A 24,178-nucleotide genomic window follows, 5' to 3' on the forward strand; every position below is an offset into this window, starting at 1 on the left:
TTGTAGTGTGTATGTATGTGTGTGTGTGTGTGTGTGTGTGTGTGTGTATATGTGTGTGTATATATATATATGTATGTGTATATATGTATGTATGTGTGTGTGTGTGTGTGTGTGTGTGTGTGTGTATATGTGTGTGTATATATATATATATGTATATATGTATGTGTATATATGTATGTGTGTGTGTGTGTGTATATACAGTGGGTACGGAAAGTATTCAGACCCCCTTAAATTTTTCACTCTTTGCTATATTGCAGCCATTTTCTAAAATCATTTAAGTTCATTTTTTTTCCTCATTAATGTACACACAGCACCCCATATTGACAGAAAAACACAGAATTGTTGACATTTTTGCAGATTTATTAAAAAAGAAAAACTGAAATATCACATTCCTTACAAATTTGATTTTGACTGTTCAATTCAGATTTAATAGTTACCCACATGATTATGTCAAGGATTAAATTATGTGGTTGAATAAAAAAAATATTTTACCTGAAACCCTACTGAATGCTTAAAGCTCTGTCTAAAAGAGTTTTAAGTAAGACCAAAAGAATATGTCCACAGCCCAATGAGATTTTCACACTTTCAGCCCTGAGGACATTGAGGAAAGAGACAGAGAAATGGACTGCCTCACAGTTCTGATGCTTGTACCAGCTCATCTAACTCTTTGACACTGATTTCCTCTCCACTAATTCCCTGGCAAATGATCCAGCAGCTGACAGATGACCTACAGAGATAAGTGAAGTGTCACACTCTGCTATTTTCTTTATTTCTCCAAGGCTGGTTGCAGCTCAGCTCCTCTGTCTTTATTCATACATCAGTATCATAACTGAAAGTGAGCACGTTCACGCACCAGGAAATAGAACATTGATTGTAATAACCGGAGAAGTATTAAAGGCATCATATCACATTATATTAATTTTTTTATATAATTTTATATAATTTAATTTAATATAAATATAATTTAATATAACTTGGTTTGTCTGGCTCTTTTTCTTAGATATTTCTCACCTTACATCTTGCTTTTAGAATTAAATGCTCCTGTACCTTTAAGAAACATCTTTGCCATGTAAACATATGTGAAAAAGTTTATGCTATGAAAATTGATGTTCACAAGTCAGCCTGCAATTTCTTATCCATTACAGTATAATGCAGAGGTGTATGCAACAAACATTCAAAAGTTTGAGCTCAGAAAGATTTTTAATGTTTTTGAAAGAAGTCTCTTATGCTTACCAAGGCTGCATATGTATAATCAGTAAAAATATTGTGAAATATTATTTCAATTTAACTGAATATATATGAATATTATTTCAATTTAACTGAATTCTATTTTAATATATTTTAAAACGTAATTTATTGCTCTGATGGCAAAGCTGAATTTTCAGCAATATGTTTAAAAGTATTTTTGTAACATTCTGTTGTATAGTTTTTGTTTTTGTTTTGTTTGTACAAGGTTTCAGATGTGGGCCTGTGGTTGTTGCTCTCCATGGTGCTGAATCCCATTCTGCATGTTAAATAAGGCTAAATGGCTTTGCGCTTGTCAATAACAATCCTTCACTTCTAGTCTAGAGTCAGTATTAAAAGTTATGGTGCTGTTTAAAGTCCATGAGTTACTGGCATAGTCACTAAATTCAGCTGTAATCACATTCACCAACAGTCACTTCCAATACTGTTTGGTGAAATAATGTTATTCCCTTGTCCCACTGAGTAATTTCACCATCCTTTACTGTGTCAAGCCTCTGCTCCATCACACCGCAAATTGGCTACCGAAATTTGACTTTAGCTTAGTTTCTTGCTGTGCTTCACTGAAACTTTCAGAAGGGTCTTATGTGCCAAAAATTAAGAAGTATGGCAGAGGTGAGTATATGCTTCTCTCTTTTTTCTGGCATTGATTTAGTGGGCTATTTACCTCGCAAACGGTGACAAGTTCACCGCTGTGCTGCTGTGAGATCAGTGTGAATAAAGTGCTGATTAAGGAGACGGGCCATGTGCTTATATTGAGTTTTCAGTGCAGCGCAGGGCAGCTAGCCATTAGCTTAGTGGCGCGTAACTGTAGAGAGGAGAAGGCAGTTCATTTTCGACATTGGAAATCGAGGTTAAGATAGCCTTTCTCCGTAATTGCACTCCATGTAGTGCTAAAGTAGCTTTCTCCATGCAGGGAGCATGCATCATATTCCAAGAAATGAGTATTGCATTCACACTACTCTCACATAAATAGCTCAACAGGCCTGTTTTATTATTAAGTACTGATATGTTACCTGACCGCACACATGTCGGTCAAGCACACTGTTCTGGAAATAGTTAATTGTGTGTTGTAACAGTGGCCGTGGCATGTTAAATCACAGCTGCGTTTGTCTCTGCTGACAGAGACCATCTGCCTCTGAGCCTCCAGCTCAAGTTCACTCAACCCATTGCATCGTGGGAACCCCAAGATAGAAAAAGTGCAAAGTCACCTCATAACACATTCTTCCTGATAAATGACAAAGGCAGAGGAGATGCGTAACCCGCTGATACCTCTGAATGAGGAACAAAGTTCTCTTACACTTAATAAGACTCCTGCCGTTGTTTCGTGCCAGCAAACTCAGCAGAGTCCAGTCTCACAGGAAGAAGTGTGCCGAGAAACAGACTGTTCGTCTCGCTTTACTCTTCTAGCCGCACTGTGTGTTTGATGTACTAGGGAACTTCATGAATTTTTGAGGCAGTGGAAGGTTTTCCACTTTTTTTTTTTTTACCCGGTGCTTCAGGACAGGTTCATTGGTTCTATTTAGATTTTGCTTTTTAAGGTCTTCAGTTTTTATAAGGAATGATGAATTGAATACAATGATGGATCACTAGTGAATACAAGGATGGATAGTTGTTGAATGTAGACTATTTATCTGTTTAACTCTATAAAGTTGTATATATCATATTTAATGTAGCTTACTGATAACTCTACATTAATAACATCATCAATCCCTTTGTACTTTATTTTTTACATATCATTTCCATAATGTCAGCCTCTGTGGCACAATGTATAGATGTGCAGCAATGGCAAGATCAATAATAATATGTTGACTGAAGCAATGTAATTCTACATTCATTGACAAAATCAACAACCAATTTTTCAGTTTATGATACAGCAGGTATTTTAAAAAGAATTATTTCAGAAGTTTGTTGTCATCTTTGTGTTGTAATTTTATGACGCAGAGCACAAATAAACATTATCATTGTACTAGGATGTATTTAGGGTGAGAACTGATATATGAGGGGGTTTTTATATGCAGCCTGTTCTGTAATTAAATTTTTAGAGTGAAAATCAATTCAGTTTCAATAATGTTCTTTCTACCAGATTATTGCTCATAATAATACATTTACACATTTTGTTGTCTGCTGTTATTTATGTCAGGCTTTAAAGAGTTACTGTTATACTCATTTTATATATGCATGTGAAAGCATATCAAATAAACAGGTGAAAGTATTTTGACAGGTTTAGACATATTCTTTGCATTAAAGCCATAGCTGAGCTTTTCATGTCCAGATGGCCAGAGAGCATCACTCAGATGGTCAAAGACAGACTGTGTGCGACTTTTCTCTGAATTAAGAATGTAACTGTCAAGCAATTAGAAAAACTGACAGCAAATAAACCAGTCTGAACTTCTGTGTGTGTGTGTGTGTGTATATGCATGTGGTTTCACAGTGAAAAAAACTACTTTTTTTTACCACTGGACACATACTGTTTTTAGCTTCTTGAAATGAAAATTTATGTAAACTATACAGATGAAGTTAGGAATCTTAAAATCAGATTTGTTTTTAATCTGAAGAAAAAAAAAAAGGTATTTTTTAAGGATGCAAAAAAATGATTGCTTTGTATCTAACACACAGACCCACACATGTAAATAACAGTGTGTGTTTGTTTGAAGATGCATATGCATGGCTTTATCTTGCTATCCTTTCCTCATTTTCACTTGAGTGTCTTTTTTATACCTTCATATCCAGTCAGAGTGCATCATTTACAATATGATACTTGACTATACTTGATTTTAGAGTCATATTTAAACAAATATTGTGGCAGTAAAACCATGAAGCCCTGGACTTTTCTGTTGTTGTGCGCAAAGTGTGTGCAAAAGGGTTATAGTTTCTCTGGTTTAAGTTGAAACACTGATTCTAAATCAGATATTATAATGTGTGTGCATTTTATAATATCTCCCTCTAGCATCATTTGTGCAGCCCACTTCTGCCTACATGAGCCAAATGGGTCACATATTCACCTTTGATCCTCCCACAGTTCAAGTACACAAGACCATATATTTGTACTGCATACTGGGATAGCGTGCTCAGACTCCAGAGACCCAGATGGGCAATAATGTACATGGTTTATCCATCATCCTTCCATCAATTTTCCAAATCGCTTGTCCTATAGGGTCATAAGGTTGCTGGAGCCCATTCTAGCATCTCTTGACGTAGACAGGAAAGCACATTGGAAGGATGGGTTCATCACATGTACATTCTTAAATTTATTTCATTCAATTTATTTTCTTTTTTTATTATTGGTCTAGGAAGTCAACAAATAAACGACATGGACATGAACTTTAGATGCGGTAAAACCTGTGTGAATTGTTTGACCCTTATTGGATTGACCAAAATGACAGAAATTAAGACTTCGAAGAAGACATTGATATAATGTTCTGCTTTTTCTGTTTTACAGATGCTGGTTCAGGATCGGGAGATGAAGGTAAGGCAGACCAGCTCAAAATATTACAATTTTGACACCTGAATTTGTGTGCTGCTCATTAAATCACTCTGCACTTGTTTACACTTCCCCACAAATGATGCTCATAAACACACACTCACTTCCTCTCAGCCTGTCAGCAGTCATCTGCTCTCCTCCACAAGCCGCCCACTGAAACTGAGATTCAATTACACCCACTCACGTATTGTTCAGAGAAACAGAATTATTACCCTCTTCCCCCCAAAGTGCAATGTCTGACTGACAGTAGAACAGTCTGCGGCTCGAGCCGTATATTTGCATCGCTTAAAACGTGTAACTTTTTTTTATTTTAATCTCTTGCTCTTCCAGTCAACCCTTTTATTCTTCTCTCTTAACCAAACAGGCCACATCCGCTAATTGAGTACTGTAACATCCCCCTGCATGCTGCTACTTATTGTGGTCTTGTTTTGCTAGCCATTTCCTGTTTACTAGCTGTAGTCTGTGTTTTTTGCAAATAGCAGCAGCTTTGTTGGTATACGTGTCATTTGGACGGGGCTATTTTTCCCTGAGGAGGTTTGGGCAATTTATATTTCACAGTACTTGGTGATTTTATTCCTCAGGAGTTTACGGAGTAATTGAATCCCACCCGGATAAGAATGTCTGCAATTGCCGTATTTTATTTTTTCACAATTTCTTATTTTTTTTTTTACTTCCAGTAAATACAGCAACTAAAGTTGCATTTCTTTGGTTTGACTTAAATATAATATTAATATTGTAATATTGTAAAATATTATTACATTTTAAAAATGTATCAGTTTCTTGAAAAAAAAAAACACTACTGACATCGAACTTTTGTTTTTTTAAATATGAGTTGGATTCCCTTCCAGGAACTCGAGCTGCATCGAAAACGCTAGGGGAACGTCTTCAGCGTGACCGCGCTCTGAACTATAGTGTAATCTGTCCAATGGAAGGGTGAGGCGTCATAGGCGGGTGACGTCACCGACCGGGAAGCGTAAAAGCAAGTGCGGCAGAGCCGACGTTCGCTTTTTGTCTTTCAGCAACCGCCTCTCTGTCTGTGTGTACTGTCTTTGCATGTTGTGAGTCTTATTTAGTGTTGTACGTCCCTTTAAACACATCATAAGCTCCACTTTGAAACATGGCAAAGAGTGCTCAGAAAATAAAGCACTTGGGCGACAGCAGATCACATTTCAGACCGTGTGTTCCCCCTTGCAGACGCTACATCACTGCGGGGGATACTCACGATCTGTGTGTGGTCTGCGTGGGATACGGTGTCCGTCTTCCCCCAGTGCCCTCGGGAGACCAGTCTACCAACCCTGCCAGAGTTCCAGAGCGCAGTTGGCTCCAGCGAGCAATGTTCTCAGTTTCTTCCGCCCTGAAGTGTAGCGGGGCTGAGAAGCTTGCCACCCCTGTGGGGGTCTCTAGAGCTCCTGGTTCGGCCGTCTCCTGCTGGTCCTCCGCTTCAGGGCACCGAGCCAGCAGCTCTGAGTACATCAGAGCCCAGTGTCGAGAGACTGGTTCCCTTAGTAAACCATCTGGCAGCGTGGAAACTACTGCCAAATGTGTCTCAGTGGGTCCTGCATACTGTAGAGAAAGGCTATCGTATTCAGTTCGGCGCTCCGCCGCCGCCTTTCAATGGGGTGATTCCCACGTCGGTGGGTCCCGAGCAGGCTCTGATCATGGAACAGGAAGAAGACACTCTCTTGAGGAAGGAGGCCATCGAGGTAGTCCCTCCTCACGAAAGAGAGATCCGGGTTCTACAGCCGGTACTTCATCATTCCAAAGAAGGATGGAGGGTTGCGTCCCATTTTAGATCTGCGTCAGTTGAATCGCTCAGTCATGCGACTGAAGTTCAGGATGCTTACACTCAATCAGGTCGTGTCTCAGATCAAGTCTGAGGACTGGTTTGTCACAATAGATCTACAGGACGCATACTTCCACGTCTCCATCCTTCCCACTCACAGGAAGTTCCTGAGGTTTGCTTTTGGGGGCAAAGCTTACCAATATCGGGTCCTTCCTTTCGGCCTTGCACTCTCACTCCGCACTTTTACGAAGTGTTTGTATGCTGCTCTGGCTCCCTTGCGACTCCAGGGCATCCGCATACTCAATTATATAGATGATTGGTTGATCTTAGCTCAATCAGAACAAGTGGCGATTCAACATCGAGATGTTGTTCTCGCGCACATGAAAGTGTTAGGTTTGAGACTGAATGCCAAGAAAAGTGTGCTGTCTCCAGCTCAGAGAACCACTCATTCAGTGTCAACGCTCCGAAATTATGGAATTCACTACCCCTTACACTTCGGAACTTATCTTCTTTATCTACCTTCAAGTCTCAGCTAAAAACGTACCTGTTTAATTTGCATTTTGGATAATGTGGCTTTATTTTGTATATGTTTGTATTGTCTTTTGGGTATGTAAATGTTTTGTATAGCTCTATGTAAAGCGACCTTGAGCAATGGAAAGGCGCTATATAAATAAAACTTCTTCTTCTTCTTCTACTTATCTAGGTGTGGTGTGGGATTCGACCACGATGCAGGCACGTATGTCTCCTGCTCGGATCGAGTCGATCCTCACCTCAGTCAAGAGAGTGAAACTGCTGGGGCTCATGGCAGCTGCGTCCAACGTGATACCTTTTGGCCTGCTGTACATGAGACCCCTACAGTGGTGGCTCAAGACCAAGGGGTTCTCCCTGAGGGGAAACCTGCTTTGCATGATCAAGGTCACGCGGCGATGCCTACGTGCCTTAGACATGTGTAGACAACCTTGGTTCTTGTCTCAGGGCCCGGTGCTGGGAGCTCCTTGTCACCGCGTAATGCTAGCGACGGATGCATCCCTCACTGGTTGGGGAGCGGTCATGAGTGGCCACCCTGCCCGCAGTCTGTGGAGTGGTCGCCATCTTACTTGGCATATCAGTTGTCTGGAAATGCTGGCCATGTTTCGAGCACTCAAACACTTTCTCCCAGACCTAAGAGATCACCATGTGTTGGTGCGCACCGACAGCACAGCGGTGGTCTCTTACATCAACCACCAGGGAGGTCTGTGTTTGCGCCCCTTATACAAGGTGGCGCACCAGATCCTTGTGTGGTCCCAGGGCAAACTTCACTCGCTGAGAGCCGTCTATATCCCTGGGTATCTCAATGTGGGAGCAGACATCCTGTCGAGGCAGGGGCCGAGGCCCAGGGAATGGGTGCTTCACCCCGAGGTGGTGAAGCAGATATGGAAAGTTTTTGGCAAGGCACAGGTGGACCTGTTTGCGACTCGAGACAGCGCAATGTCCCCTCTGGTTCTCTCTAGTTCCTCCAGCTCCTCTGGGACTGGACGCTATGGTACAGACTTGGCCGAGGCTTCGTCTGTATGCTTTTCCCCCGATCGCTCTGCTCCCGGGAGTTCTGGCGAGAGTGCGCCAGGACGAGGTCAGCCTACTTTTGGTAGCACTGTTCTGGCCGGGCCGAGTCTGGTTCTCGGACCTGATTTCCTTCCTCGATGGCCCTCCATGGGAGATTCCCATCAGGAGAGATCTCCTCTCACAGGCAGGGGGCACTATCCTTCACCCCCGCCCGGAGCTGTGGAAGCTGTGGGTGTGGCCTCTGAGGGGGCGCAGCTCATAGCTTCCGGTCTCTCAACCGAGGTTGCTGAGACCATCCTCCAATCCAGAGCTCCCTCTACGAGGAAACTGTATGCGATGTAGTGGAAACTTTTCACTTCTTGGTGTGGAGACCGCCAGCTTGACCCAGTTAACTGCCCGATTGGTACAGTGCTGGAGTTCCTGCAGGCCCGTTTCTCCACAGGGGTAACCCACTCCACCCTGAAGCTTTACGTGGCGGCTTTATCGGCCTACCACGCCCTTTTCGGTGGCCAAACAGTGGGTAAGCACTCCCTGATTACAGGTTTCCTCCGCGGTGCGCTGAGGCCTCCAGTACAATCCCGTGTCCCTACGTGGGACCTGGCTGTGGTTTTAGAAGCTCTCTCTAAACCTCCTTTCGAGCCTATTGAAGAGATTTCAGATTGCCTTCTCACTATTAAGACTACCTTCCATTTGGCGAAATCTTCTCTTAAAGCCCGGCTCACACTGTGCGATTTTGGCCACGATTTGTTCGTCTGAGACAAATTTTGAAAATCCTAACATCCTAAAAGATTCCTATAATCCTAGGCTAAAATCGGTTGTCTAGATCGCTGGTTTGACATGTTCACCGACAGCCGATTAATGGCCGTTGCGATCAATTTTTTTCCTCCGATTAAATTCTGGCAGTGTCAGAAGATTTCAGACACTTTCCTCAAGTTTCCTGCAGTGTGACATCTCCTACGACGACCGTCAAACCAAGAACCAATAGGTCACTGAACTTGATGACGCAATTAGCGCGACAACTTCAAACCATTCATTATTTGTAAAAAAACAATATATGTACAACGTAAAGTTTAATATAACGTATAAAGTTTATTTATTAAGGGGCAGGATGTTTAAACTCGAATAACAAAATTACCTCAAGTTCGCACTGTAGAACTGGAAGTCCATAAAGTCCTCTTTTGCCCAGCCATGACTTGCTCCACACTCGTTGTCTTTTTCGTTTTTTTTTTTTTTTTTAACATCAAGGCATGTAATTAATAAAACCATTACCATCATACCATTATAGCGAGAGAACGCGGGTCACGTATTGATGACGTAAAACTCCGGACAAGTCTTCTTGAGTACGTCCGTTTTTATCGCGTCTTGACTGTCGTACAGTCTGACATTAAGACAACTGAGATCCTACAGTCTGACATGGGGATCATGTTCGTACAGTGTGACAAGCAGCAATCGCAAAAGATTATTAAAAATCGCACAGTGTGAGCCTGGCTTAAGAGAGGTGGGGATTTGCAGTCCCTGTCAGTGGCCCCTTCATATCTCGACTTTGCGCCCGGTTTGGCCAAAGCATTCCTCTACCCTCGAGCGGGTTATGTTCCTAAGGTCCCCTCTTCTATACCACGGCCTGTCGTGCTGCAGGCCTTCAGTCCTCCTTCCTTTGGGGAGCCCGACCAGCGGAAGCTTAATTGTATGTGTCCAGTGTGAGTACTGGACGCATACGTCCACAGAGCTGCCCTGTGGATAAGGATGGACCAACTGCTGGTATGCCCCGGTCCTCCCAAGCGGGATCTGCCTGCTTCTAAGTGGATCGTAGATGCTATTTCTCTTGCTTATGAGTCCTCTGGTCTCCCCTCGCCTATGGGGTCAAGGCTCACTCCACCCGAGGTATGGCGGCCTCCAAGGCCTTCTTGGCAGGTGTTCCTATGCAGGACATCTGCAACGCTGCGGGTTGGTCCACGCCCCTTACTTTCATCCAATTCTATGGCCTTGATCTGAGGGCCACTCCAGGCTCTTCCGTTCTCTCGCCCTCGTCGTGCTCCTGAGAGATACACACAGGGCAGGGACTTGGAAGTCTGGTGGCGTGGGCATCTCGTTCCCCTAGCGTTTTCGACGCAGCTCGAGTTCCTGGAAGGGAACATCTCAGGTTACGTACGTAACCCTGGTTCCCTGAAGGGAACGAGACGCTGCGTCTCTAGGCCATACTTCCTGCATCCCTGTGAGTGGTTGCTTCATTCCTAGAAGCAAACGCCGGCTCCGCCGCACGTGCTTTTATGCTTCCCGGTCGGTGACGTCACCCGCCTATGACGTCTCGCCCTTCCATTGGACAGATTTCACTCTAGTTCAGAGCGCGATCACGCTGAAGGTGTTCCCCTAGCGTTTTCGACACAGCGTATCGTTCCCTTCAGGGAACCAGGGGTACATACATAACCTGAGACGTTAACACAGATTTCATGTGTTAATAATTGTACCTTAAAATCACAAACATTGTTTAGAACAAGGATTTTTTTTTTTTTAAATGAAAAATAGTTGTCTTTATAATATTGCTCTTAACATTTTCTTACAAAATATAAACTGGTGTTTACAGCTGCCCTCTTGTCCGAATAGTGCTTATGAAGGACATGATTGATCATGAACTTCTAATTTAACAAGTATGCCAATTAATATGTACTTTAGATATTTTGTTGGGAAAATGGTTTTGTGTTAGTAGATGAAATCAAATGGCTCTCTGCAGACCAGCACAATGGAGATAGAGAGAGTGGAGAAGACAAGATGATGAGGGGAGAGGAGAAAATATGTATAGAGAGACAAAAGAAGAGTGATAAGAGAAATGGAAGGCAGATAAAGAGAAAGATAAGTAAAGAGGAGGAAGAGAAAGATGTGGGTGATAATGGCTGGGTGAGGGAAGGGAGAAATGACTGTGGTCGATGGATGGAACAGAAAGAGAGTGAGAAAGAAGGGCATTTAGGTAAGCACAGCACTATCGGTGTGATAAAAATCAAATGTATTTCAATGGCTGCAGATAAATCATATGGGTTGCCTACTGGGCATTCAGGCTGCTGGACACTTACGCCAAAGCACAGAGAGAAGCCACCCTGAGCGCCATTTAACATCATCTGTATGAGAGGCTACATGCAGAATAACACGGTTTATGATTTAGACTAAAACAATATTGAGCAACCAGTGATTAATATGGTTGATGCTAAGAGATTAGGCTTTTTCTGATTATCAGATATTTCATAACAGCTGACATTACTTCTAATTCTAATGAAGTTTAGTTACCAAGTTAGTTTATGTATAATGATTCCCATCAACAGTGCATAACATTGGATTTTCAATTAGTTCTACATGGATGTTCCTTCAAACACACATCAAGCACTAATAAAATATGCATTATAGTATATTCAAAAATATTTGCATGCAAAAAATTATGTATCATTGATACACAGAATGGTCATAAATAGACCTTAAAGGGATAGTTCACCCAAAAATGAAAATTCTGTCATTAATTACTCACCCTCATGTTGATCCAAACCTGTAAAACCCACAAATTAAGATATTTTTGAAATAATCCAAGAGCTTTCTGACCCTCCATAGATAGCAATGTAACTGAAACATTGATATAAATGAATATAAATCATGTTTACCTGCAGCACAGTGTCTTTCCAAACCTGTACATGCAATAAAGAGCTGCTTCGTCATTGACAAACAATAGAGGACATTCGCAAATTTTGTTTCCTACAATGGATTGTTTTCATTACCCAGCATTCTTTTTGTTCATTTTTACAAAATATCCTGTTATTATTGCAGTTTGATAAACCACACATGACTTTACCATACATCAATCCCGTTTTATTGGGGTTTCTTTACTGAACAGTCGATATGTCGTTAAATAACATTACAATCCATTGAACCTCTATGCCTCACAGCCTTGTTTTCATGTCTGTCAAAAATTAAATATGGCACCACCATGACGTATGGAAAAAGATGCTGTTTGAAGTCTGGTGTTGTTATTGTAGATAGCAGGGACTAATGTGGTCATGCTAACAAGCGCAACGTTGACTCCTTGTTTAAAACATTAAATGGTGTTTTTTTTTGTTTGTTGTTGTTTAATTTAATTTAATTGTAGTCCTAATGTGTAAAGACAGTCTTGGGAAAGTACTAGAGAAACTACCTGAGAATTGTCTCATTAGATCTCATTAAGTTAATTTACTTAGCGCTAGTTTTCTCCTTTTGGGTTCCATGAAAAAAAAATATGGCATGCGAGTAGATGATGAAACTACCTTTTTATTTCTATTTTTATTTAATTTTATTTTATTTATTTATGTATTGCTCTTTGCTTTTAATTCAAGAAGCAAATATCTTTGTTCCATTGCTGTGAAGCAAGAAACGCCCAATTTTATTCAATGATTAATCGCTGTATCACTTCAGCTGTCAAAACTGCAGCAGTACGGCTCCAGCAGCACTTCATTATTTCTAATTACTTCCAAATGTAATCCATTTACTGTGTATCCAGGGCTCTGCATCAAGGATCCATTATGTATTTAATTTTGGTAGATTTTCTATAATCAATACAGACAACACAGACACAGGAAGCAGTATTTAAGGGAGTTGGCTTGTGTGCTTTGGCTTTTCGTTGTGTGTTTATTTGGTCTTTGCAGCTGCGGTTGACCGCGTTTGATCTTTCACATAAAAATGGTTGTTAAGTCGTGCCTTAAACTGTTCTAAAATACTCCACAGCTTTTACCGGAGGGAAATTAATGACCTCACGTTCCTGAGGTGACGACAGTCAGCTGCACAGCCGTCTGCGGGTGAGGACCTTCCTCAGTCACCGTGGTATCACCATGGTAACAAGCTTAGAGGAATGAGAAAGAATAATCTAATCTCCCCATTTCAGCTGCTGTGATAAAGACGGGTGCAATGCCGTCTGGAATGGGAGGTGAAGACTAAGGAAAAGTGTCTGGCTGTGCTCAGAGTTTGTGTGCTTAACATTCAAGCTGAGTGTGAACATGTGCGCTGTTTCTGTACTGCAGTCCTTACCGAGTCAGATGCACTGTTTATCAGTATGTGCCGCTGTGGCTGGAAATGGCTTTTAAACCATCGCAACGGATATAATTCATAAGTTCATCTGATAAAAAAGCCCTTTTGAAAAGCTCTCGGACTGGGAAAACCTGTCCATAACCTATAGCTTCAATGTGAGGGTGGTGTTTTATCTTGGATTATTAAATTCATATACTACTTCTATAGCTGAAAACTATTTTGAACCAATCATTAAAGGATGGCACATTGTTTATCTGTTAAATTAATATCAACATATGAATTACTTCTATTGTTGAAAGATGTTTTTTGCTTATAATCTATTAAAACATGAAAGCTAGAATAAATTGACTAACAAAGCGTAAAGAGGAAAAGGAAATTAGACATTGAAAATTGTGACATCCAAATTTTAGCTGTATTTAACCTAGTGAAAATTGTATACTTAAGTACAATTTATTTGTATGTACTTTAGTATAACTAAATATATTTGTGACACACTATCAATTGGAATGCTTAAAGTCTGCTAAATTGGAACAACTAATTTTGTACTAAATGCATTTTAATTGTGCAAAAGCAGCGCTGAAGTTCAACTAAAGTTGTATTAAATATACTTGTTTGTGCTAAAGTGGAACTATTCCAAGTATACGTTCATTTCATTTTATTTAATCAGGGACAATGCACATTAATAATACATACAGTATGTAAAATGCACCAGATTTAGCCAACACTGGCTAATTTTCATCCGTAGTCCCTTTTGGCAGGTTGATGTTAAGGACAGGAAGAAAATATAGACAAAAAATATTAAAACACCAAATTAAGATCAAAAAGAAAATATGAGAGCAGGAAAAAAAAAATTAATTAAATAATATTGAAACAAATTTACAGACTACCATACCAATTTCCATAAATCAATATAAATTTTCACAATTTTGATGGGTCAATAACCATATTTTCCACTTTTTCAAGAAACCACAGTGTCCTGTTAAATATTTTAATTCTTTCAGCTCTACTGGGAGTTTATTCCACTCATGTGTTCCTCTAAAAGCAAAATATAATTGACCAAATGTATTTCTTCTTAATGGCACATTACAATCAGCTCTAATACCAGCATGTGTATATCGTGTATGTGTATGCCTGTTATATAATCCTTAAAAACAGGTGGAGCAAAACCGTTTAAGATCTTAAAAATAAGTACCAAATCAGCAAATTGAATCCAATGTTCCCAACTCAAAATAGAAAATATGGATAGTCAATATGCTACAATGATGAAAACTGTTTTCTTAAGAGTATGTTTAAAAATAATTTCAACTGGTTTAAGAAAATACCTACATGTTTGAGTCCAGGTAGTCATGCAATATGTGATATGAGGAATAATCATCGAATTCATGAATAGAACTGCTACTTCGTTGGTCAAACTATTTCTGAAGTTTGCTAAATAAAATTTTGCTATATTTACCACTTTCTTCACATGTTTTTTTAAAAGAAAGTTGAGAATCCAGTAATAATCCTAAATATTTAAATTCATGTACTACCTCAAGTTTTTGTTCCTGGACAAATACATCTGCTTTCACATCATAATCTTACTTTAAGTACATTTCCACTCTTATTTCATTTTTGAAATGCAGAGTTCATTCAGCATAAACTTCAACTGTGTTTTGGTGACATTACAATTGCAATTCAATTACACTTTAAGAGTGTTGAACATTAATATTACACTAATAACAAACTGAGGTCATACTTTCCCTTCATTTTAGTGACTTTAAAATGCATTGCAATGGCATTCCAAGTAAACTTGAAGTGTGCTAACGGCACAATTATTGTGTGCTTTTAATGCAATAAATTAACCTTTATAAATAATAGAACAGCTAAAGATATTGTATTTTACTAACACCCCCAGCACGAACATACCAGTCAAATCAATTATTAGTGGAACATTGAACACAGACATTTGAACACTGGCTGAAGAAAACACTGCGGACTGGATTTGAACTCTGGTCGCTGCCACACACGTGCACTCGCTTTACCAGATGGATTTTTTCCATGACAGCAATTGACAGCAAAAATTATACGGACTTAAAGACTGCGAATCGCCGAAAAGTCTTAATATAGGCGCAATAAGCAGTGCGTGGAAATAAACGTGAAACAGCGTGTATAGAACATGAAAGTGGGTTAAACTTGAAGCTGTTAAAGTCGGCGGACACAACATTTCAGCCTCACAATACGCTGCGGATTTATATGTGATGTATGAATTGAAATTATTTTAATAAATTTTGTTACTTTTCATGTAGCTAAAGGGTAACTCCACCCCAAAATGAAAATTTTGTCATTAATCACTTAGCCCTATGTCATTCCAAACCCGTAAAAGCTTTGTTCGTCTTCGGAACACAATTTAAGATATTTTGGGTGAAAACCAGGAGGCGTGTGGCTGTCACATTGACTGCCAAGTAAATAACACTGTCAAGGTCCAGAAAAGTATGAAAGACATAGTCAAAAATAATGTTACGTCAAAATTACGACACCGTAATTTTACGAAGCTACGAGAATACTTTTTGTATGCAAAGAAAACAAAAATAACGACTTTATTCAACAATTCGTCTCTTCCGCGTCACCGTAGTGCCATTTTGGAGAGTATCCGCTGGACGAAAATAGCATATGCTGTTCAGTGTCAGCCGCACCACATGGATACACTGTTTTCGTTCAAATCAAAGCATAAATAAACGTTGAAAAGGCATCTGTGTGGCGCAGCTGACACAGAACAGCAAACGCTATTAGCGTCCAGCGGATACTCTCCAAAATACTCTCTAAGAATTATTTTACTTATTATTTATAACAGTATAGAGAGACTACAACATAACCGCAGTTTATCACAGCACATGTCTGCTTTGGTGGTGCATCTGGTAAAGCGAGTACATGTGTGTGGCAGCGACCGGGGTTTGAATCCAGTCTGCAGTGTTTTTTTCAGCCTGTGTTCAAATGTCTGTGTCCAATGTTCCACTGATGTTCTCTGGATAATTGAGTTCACTGGTATGCTGGGGGTGTTAGTAAAAGGCAATTTCTTTAGCTTTGCCATTATTTATAAAGGTTAATTTATTGCATTAGAAGCACACAATTATTGTGCCATTAGCACACTTCAAGTTTACTTGGAATGCCATTGCAATGCATTTTAAAGTCACTAAAAGTAAGGGATGGTATGACCTCAGTTTGTTATTAGTGAAATATTAATGTATGCTCAACAGTCTAAAGGTCACTGCACACTGAGTCCGAAATCTTCACACATTAAAAAATAAATACGACCTCACGTTGTGTCAATCACATTTGCACACTGCCTCCGAAACTTCCGCCCGTCCAAACAAATTCGGATCAGGTTAGATTTTCTGCGTTTTCGCATCAGTAGCATGCATTTTGATAGGAAAGGATGGGGAATATGAAAAAATAAACGGGAAAACGCATGCAAAATTTCCGGACGAGTTGTGCAATGACCTTTACAGTGTAATTGAATTGCAATTGTAATATCACCAAAATACAAAGTTTATGTAGAATGAATTCTGCATTTCAAAAATTAAATAAGAGTGGATATTTAAAGTGTACTTAAGTATACTTGGAATAGTTCCACTTAAGTTGAACTTCAGCACTGCACAACTAAAATTTAGTACAAAATTATTGTTCCAATTTAACAGACTTTAAGTATACCAATTTATAGTGTGCCACAAATATATTTAGTTATATAAAGTACATACGAATACATTTTTTCCCTTTAATGTCCAGATACAGTTTTATTTATAACCATTTCTAATAAAGATGGGGTCCTGAATGTTTCTTTATTCTACTATTTAACATGATAAAATGCTCTTTCTAGTTGGTATATGGTCAATTGGTAGTACCTAGTAATGCGACATAAATGAAAATGGATCATGCTGTGGGCAGACATAAAGTCATGGTGGGACTGCTAATATGGTCACTAAAAATAATTTTATTCCGTTATGTTGAATGAACAAATTATGTTTTCTGACAAAGAATTATTGAACTAAACAAAGAAGGAAAAAAATCCATTGATGTAAACTAATTGATTTGTGTGGAACACTATGCATGATTAAATCAAGTAAATTCAAACCACTTTTTTCTGTACCCTTATTCTCCACAGCTGAGAGAAAAGCTGAATAAAAAAAGGATTTAGTGCTTCCTTAATGTATGAAAATTGAAAATAACATTGAAAATGTAAATGACTTCATATTCCACTTTTGTTCTTATCACAAACAAGACATAGATTCGCTCCCTTGTTATTTTTGTAGCAAACCATTTCAGAGACTAAGCTATTTCCAGCCCCAACAAGAGGCAAAATGCAATCATTTTATGGCAGCATCTACTCATTCGCAATTCGTTCCGAGCTCTGACAAATACCTCCGGAGTTATTAATATAGTCAGGGTCTTTGCAGATGAAATGCAAGCGTGGAAGGCGCTGAATCAAATGAGACAAAGGTGTACTGGGGGCTACGTGAACCTTCTGTCGCTCAGAAATAAATGTGGTGTTTTAATATGGGTCATCCTTGGGGCAGAAGGGGATTTCTATTCAAATTTATTTTGGGAAATACAATATAATGATACGGGCAGGCTGGGGAGAATGGAAAGTGGCAGAGAGGATGAACAGGAATCACACTAGACACAAAAAGATGAGCCGTTCAAGGTAATGGTGGGATTATATGGAGATTAGCGCACTAGACGAGTCAGGAGACATTGTGATTGATGAGCCGTGGCAGGAAGTGGCAAAATGGCCTCAAGGTCACAAGAGAAAGTGAAAGAAAAGAGCACATTTTGGCTTATATCCATACAGTAGAGCTGAACAGAAGTCACACACAAAGAGATGTTTGAATTTCTTCTGCCAATAGACAGAATAAATTATATCAACGTAGCATATGGAGATTTACAGTCCAGGAGATGAGAAAGAAAACGTAACGTATGGAGAGAAAGATAAGACGGAGACAGAAGGGAACACTAGAGGCATTTATACAGTAACTTGGGAAAATAGACTCGTTTTTCAGCAGCGGCATCTATGAGGAGTTTAATCCCTTTCCAGTCGTGCATCTTACGAGGACACTATTTTCTGACAACAGTGAGCTTCATTTCTTGAGTGCCACTAAAAACAAACCTACTGCAATCTGTTCTGGTTAAAATCAGTAAAGCATCAACCCTCAGCGGTGCAGAAATACCCATCATAACAGCAGTCTCCAGCTCCCAAATTACTGGAACTAGCTAAGCCTGAACTCCTTGGAGACAAACCTCTGTGTTTGAAATGTAAACATCTAAGGGCTTGGTTGTTTATTGAGCTTTCAGTTCTTAAAGGCTCATTTATCCTGGTATGCATCTGCAAAAGCCGCTGAGGTTGTTGGTTTGTTTGACTGTCTTTGAATAGAAAGTGTAAAGGAGCAAAGAGGAGCTCCGCTGGGCTTGAGTCTGGAGTTTGTGCTGGAGCTAGAGGTGTTTTGGAATGGAAAAGATGTTCACATTTCTTTGTTGATGCCCGAAACATGGTAGGGCTTATTTTTGGCTAGAAGCAGAAGTGTTGAGTACATGTTAGCATTTGTTGTCCAGTTTCTTAAGACGTTTGCATCTGGTTTAGGAGGCTACTAGTGATTTTCTGACATAGATCTTGTTTAAAATTTTGGTTTTTGGAGTTTCTTTGATCTGATCACAAGTGGTTAGCTCTAAATACAGGTGCCAGATCACTCAAACTGCATTGTGTGTGAGAAATATGTGAGTACATTCACATTTATAGTGTAATGCTAATGCACCTTGATAGTGAAAGACTGCCTACTGACATCATCATGCACTCATTATTTTTGAGGGGGCACAAGTTGGGGGGGCGGTGTCTGAGGGATCATGTGACACACAGCAGCCACAACAGCAAGTATATGTTTTTATTTTTTCCTTTTTATTCGAAACATTCCCATAAGCATTAATATATCATGAAATATCTTGGTTCTCACCTTTATAGATTAAGTTAATTGATCTAGTGGGCGATGGTCAAAGTAACCCAATTATGTAATCTATTAACTATGCATAAAACCTGTTGGTTTACTTAAGTAATAGATATGGGTGTCATGCCATAACATGTTTTTAATATGACTGACTTTATATTTACTGTGAATTTAACATTGAAAGTTAATGTGGAAAAAAACATTGTAAGTTAGGCTACTAATCATAACATTTTCATTGTACAGAAAGCGAGGAAAGAACATTTAGAGTCATATCTATCAGATAGATTCCAGTGTGTTAGAGTACAAAATCACCTATCCAATGATTTAGGTACATCAACTGGTGTTCCACAAGGATCTATCTTGGGTCCAATGCTTTTTGCTATATATATATATATATATATATATATATATATATATATAAATTATTTTCATCTTGCATGTCCTGCATTAATATACAAATGTATGCAGACGATACAGTAATTTCGGCAAGGCTAATTGGCAAGGCTAAGAGAGAATTGCTTACAACTAAATGTGTCCAAAACAGTATGTATGTTTTTCTCTAAGTCTAACAGTATTATTAAAGAGCCAGATGTTTACATGTCAGGGGTGAGGCTGCAGGTAGTCACTCAATATAAATATCTGGGAATACTGATTGATTCTAAACTTACATTAAAGGTTTGTAAGAAGGTTAAGTTTAATCTCTATAATTTTATGTTTATTAGGGATTACATGTCATTAGAGGCAGCTAAGATATATATGTATTCTATGGTTATTTCTCTCATGACTTGCTGTTTAATCACCTGGTCTCAGGCGAGTTCAGTGACTCTAAAACCATTAGAGTCCTTTTACAAACGTACACTTAAAGTCGTCGATAAGAAATCGGTACATTATCATCATTGTCCAATACTGAAAAAATATAATTTGTTAAATTGGAAAAACATGATTAAGTATGCAAATGTATGCTTGATATATAAAATTAAGGTTTATCTTCTCCCCCTCTTGGTCAGTTAGATCGTATTAGAACAACTGATTATCGCTCTACAAGAGGTGCATTAAGAGGAGACTAAAAGTATCATACTAAAATATCCTAAAATAGGTTTGATTTTCTTTCAACAAAATACAGTTTCTTTGAAGTTTGCGAGCGAACGTGTTTCCGAGCGTCTGGGGCGAGGATCAGAAAACATCACAGAAGCTCAGCAGAAAACACTGCCGTCTGAAGAAGGAGAAACCAAGAGCTGACATCACTTCCTGCGTCGTCCGGACGGATTTAATCAGACTAGTAATTTTAGTAATTAATGTAATTTTAGTCAGTCTGCTTTTTCTGTCAAAGCTGCACAAGAATGGAATACTATTCCGACAACTATAAGAAATCTAGACACATAGGCTTTATTTAGGGTTCAGTTGAAGAATTGGTTAATTATTACTCAGATTTGTCAACACTAGAATCTTATATCTGCTAGCTATCCTATTATTGTTTGTATTGTGTGTATATATATATATATATATATATATATTGATCCTATTGTTGTCAATAGAGTATGATTTGTACTGTGTAATTATTAAATTTTCTAGTATGTATTTTTAATTAAATTTTCTTTAGGGTGACATCTTGTCCAGGGACTACAATGTCGTTTGGCTAATTCTGGTACATTTACAGGAATGTTTTATTAATGTACAATGTCCCTGTCAAATTAAATAAATAAATTAACTAATTAAAAAATTTACATTATCAAAGAACATATTCACTGACAGTCTAGAGTTCAAGCACTCTCAAAAACTCCCATTAAAATCACTGAAGCTGTTTACATTATAAAATGAATATCTTACAGAATCGAACACACATTTGCACTTTGTTTCTAACGAGAGAATTCACCAGAAAGTGGTATTCAGTCAGCGAGCGAGTGAAGAAAACACCTGCATCTTACAACTAAAAAACATATTTTAGCGATGACTCATCTGAATGCCTCTGATTGGTCATTGCATTCATAAGCTCAACAGAATCGTGTGTGATTGGTTATAATGCGCAGTACTGTAAAAACTCGTCTGTCAGTGGACGCATATTTGAATTTAGCAGCTGATGATATGACCCGCTGAACCATCTAATCACGCCGGTGTGATTGTATTAAATATAGAAAATATTAATCAGCTATTTTTTTTGTCTTTTGGAAGCTGCATTCAAAATCCACTTGGCTCAAAAATCTGAGGGGGCATACCCCCTCACTCTGAATGGGCATGCCGCCTCTATACTCACATGTCAATCAATCAGTATACTAAAACAAGTGTTAGACCTTGCTTATGTCATTTACACTTACATTTAGTAATTTAGCTTTATGCTTTAATCCAAAGCGACTTACAAATGAGGACAATAGAAGCAATCAAAACCAACAAAATAACAACAGTCTCTGTTAGTCTAACGCAGTCCAGTCCACATAGCAAGGGTTTTTCAGTTGTTGTTTTTTATAATAAATAGAATAGAAAAAGAATAGAGAACGCTAGTGTTAGAGGGTCCATTTTTTAAATAAAAAGAAAACTAGTAGAATATAAATAAATTAGGGAGTGCAAGTGTTAGAGGGTCACTTTTATTTAAAGAAATAAAAAAAGAAATCAAGTAGATTAAATGGAAATAGAGGGTCAAGTGTAGTTAGATGTTTTTATCCATTTCTTGAAAATGTCCTGCTTTAAAAAAAATAACAATCCTTTTTGAAGAATTTTAGAGAAATGCATGTATTGTGCATATACTTGCACAAGATAAAGTATCTTTTTAAATAATTGATTTTTAAGGATCTTTTTATGTATATTTTAGTGGCTGTATCTTTTTTAACTTCTTTTAGCTTACTTTTTCAGCTTTTTTGCAAAGATGTATTTTAAACAGTTAATTTGTAAGGCTCTTTTTATTTATTTATTTTTATAGTTTAAGTACTAGTTTAAAAAGAGAGTTTATTTTAAGGCTCTTTTTTTCACAACTTTTATATATTTCTTTTACTGTATACTGTATTTTGATTGATGTCTTTTAAGGCTATTTAACTTTTTAGCGTCTGTATATTTTTTAAATATAATTTTTAAATAGTTTTTTTTTTTTTTATGTACATTTTAGTAAAGGTACCATCAAGTCTGTTCACTCAATCCTAATGAGTAAAGTTTCTCCTCACTGATGTGAGATTGCTAAGTAGGAGAATCTCTTGTGAAAATGCTTTCATTTGTTTTCGTTTGCTTTTTGTTTGTGCATTGGCTGTTGGGTGGTACAAGGTCCCTGGTGGGCACATGTTGTTAAAGGCCAATATCTAAATTTGGTTTAGCTCTCTAAGCAATGAATCCATATTCCTTTGAGTTGAGAAATGACCTTTAACTTGAAACAGAAAAACAAAAAACTAGTTGTTGTTCTACTGAGGTGGAAAATCTCACGTCGTCCTTACTAAATCATTAATCGTCAAATGAGTTCATAAGATCCGCTTCAGGGAAAATAACATTGCTCTTTTATAAATAGAAAATCAGAACAAAGTGAATGAAACATAGCATTTTTATGTAAGAGAACATATTAAACTAGTTCTGTCATATTTTATGCAGTCCTCTCTGGAATAGCCTTTAACAGCTAGCTCTTGTTTACCAGCAGCTTGCTTTGCTCTACTGATTTGGATCTTTTCTAAACATCAGCGGGTAAAACTGGAGTGAAAGACTGGCACTGTGGTGCCAGTGGGATTAGCGGGGCTCGATGGCAAAGACTGGCACCCACAGTGCTGGAACATTTCAGCCGCTCTCTGTGCCACCCCACGGTGTCTGGGAGTTTAGATGGAAAACAAGGTGCCAGTATCTTGCTGCTCGGACAGTCACAATCCACTGCAGCAGGGGATGTGCTAGAAGAAAGGAGAATTTAATGGGGGACTTAAAGAGTATTTGATATAATTCATGTAATATTTTATGTAAATCTACATCAAATGTTTTATTTATATCATTAAAAGAACAAAAATGTTGTAAGTAGACTTGAGCAAAATGAACTGCATTGTTTGTTCAAATTCCAGATTTATCAATATAATTTTTTTCCCCATCCTTCCTATATCAGTACAGAATTTAAGAATGAACTATGCATTTATTGGTACCATTATAGTCATTGTCTGACATATTTTTTGTATATTGCAGTATTTTATGTAGATATTGAATGTTTGCATGTTACATTTCCTTGCCTTAGTTTAATGCTTAATTCAAGTTAACATTTAAGAACACTAATAATATAATAACAATGTTTAATGCACTATTAAAAATAAAGGTTCCAACAGGAGGTTTCTGCAGTGATGCCATAGAAGAACTGTTTTGGGTTCCCCAAAGAAACTTTTTTCTTAGTGTAATGAACACTTAATAATAATCCAAAGAACCTTTTTATATTGCTCAATGGAAAGATTCCATGAATGCTAAAGATTCTTCATAGCACCTTCAATGGAAATAAAGAACATTTATTTTTAAGACTAATATTTAGCAAATCTCTGCCTAAATTCACTAGCATTTAAGACAATTGATTTTAGTTCAAGTCTGTTATTTTTCAATACAACAGTATTATGGAGTTAAATCTAGCAGAAATCTGCAGGGAGCGTATCTTTCTTCAAAGCCTCAAAATTCAGCAGTCTTTTTCCACAGCTAGGCATGTAAGAAATCCTTTTTAATCTGGGGCATTTTAGAGTCTAATATGAGATTGTGGTTTAGGGAAGGTCATTCGGTGGGTAAAGCACTAGTTGCTGTGGCCACTAATGCGAATGTTCATTTCAGCCTCGATCCTGGTCAGATCCCCTCATCAAGGCCGGCTTCTTAGCTTGCAGAAAGTGACACTTTATTGACTGCCCATCGACCCCTTAGCTGCTGGAGATGTTTTTTCTGTCTCTTTCTCTCTGTCCCTTTGTGTTTTTGTCTCTCTCTGTCTCTGTTTATGTCTCTCATCATTCATCTGTTTTCGAACGCTCTCCGTCATTGTCGTGTTTACTTTGTTGTTTTGTTTCTTTCATTCTTTCTCCGTGCTACATACCACAAACGCCATTTGATGTTTTCCTCTCATTTCACGTCATCTTCAACTCTTCATCTCTTTTCCTTCCCCTGCACTCTTCTTCCATTATATATCTGAGGGCGGCTCCATCACGAGTG

The 24,178-nt window shown here is 38.4% G+C and overlaps 1 protein-coding gene across 1 annotated transcript in view; it reads left to right on the forward strand.

The window, feature by feature from the left end:
• LOC306876893 (tomoregulin-2-like) overlaps positions 1-24,178 on the forward strand; it is an 80,436-nt gene that overhangs the window by 37,210 nt on the left and 19,048 nt on the right. The window contains exon 4 of the mRNA XM_079428343.1: positions 4,685-4,711. Within this exon, the coding sequence (XP_079284469.1) occupies positions 4,685-4,711 (27 nt within the window). The remainder of the gene's footprint in view (positions 1-4,684; positions 4,712-24,178) is intronic.

Source organism: Barbus barbus, assembly GCF_936440315.1.
Source record: "Barbus barbus genome assembly, chromosome: 11".
Classification (NCBI taxonomy): Eukaryota; Metazoa; Chordata; class Actinopteri; order Cypriniformes; family Cyprinidae; genus Barbus; species Barbus barbus.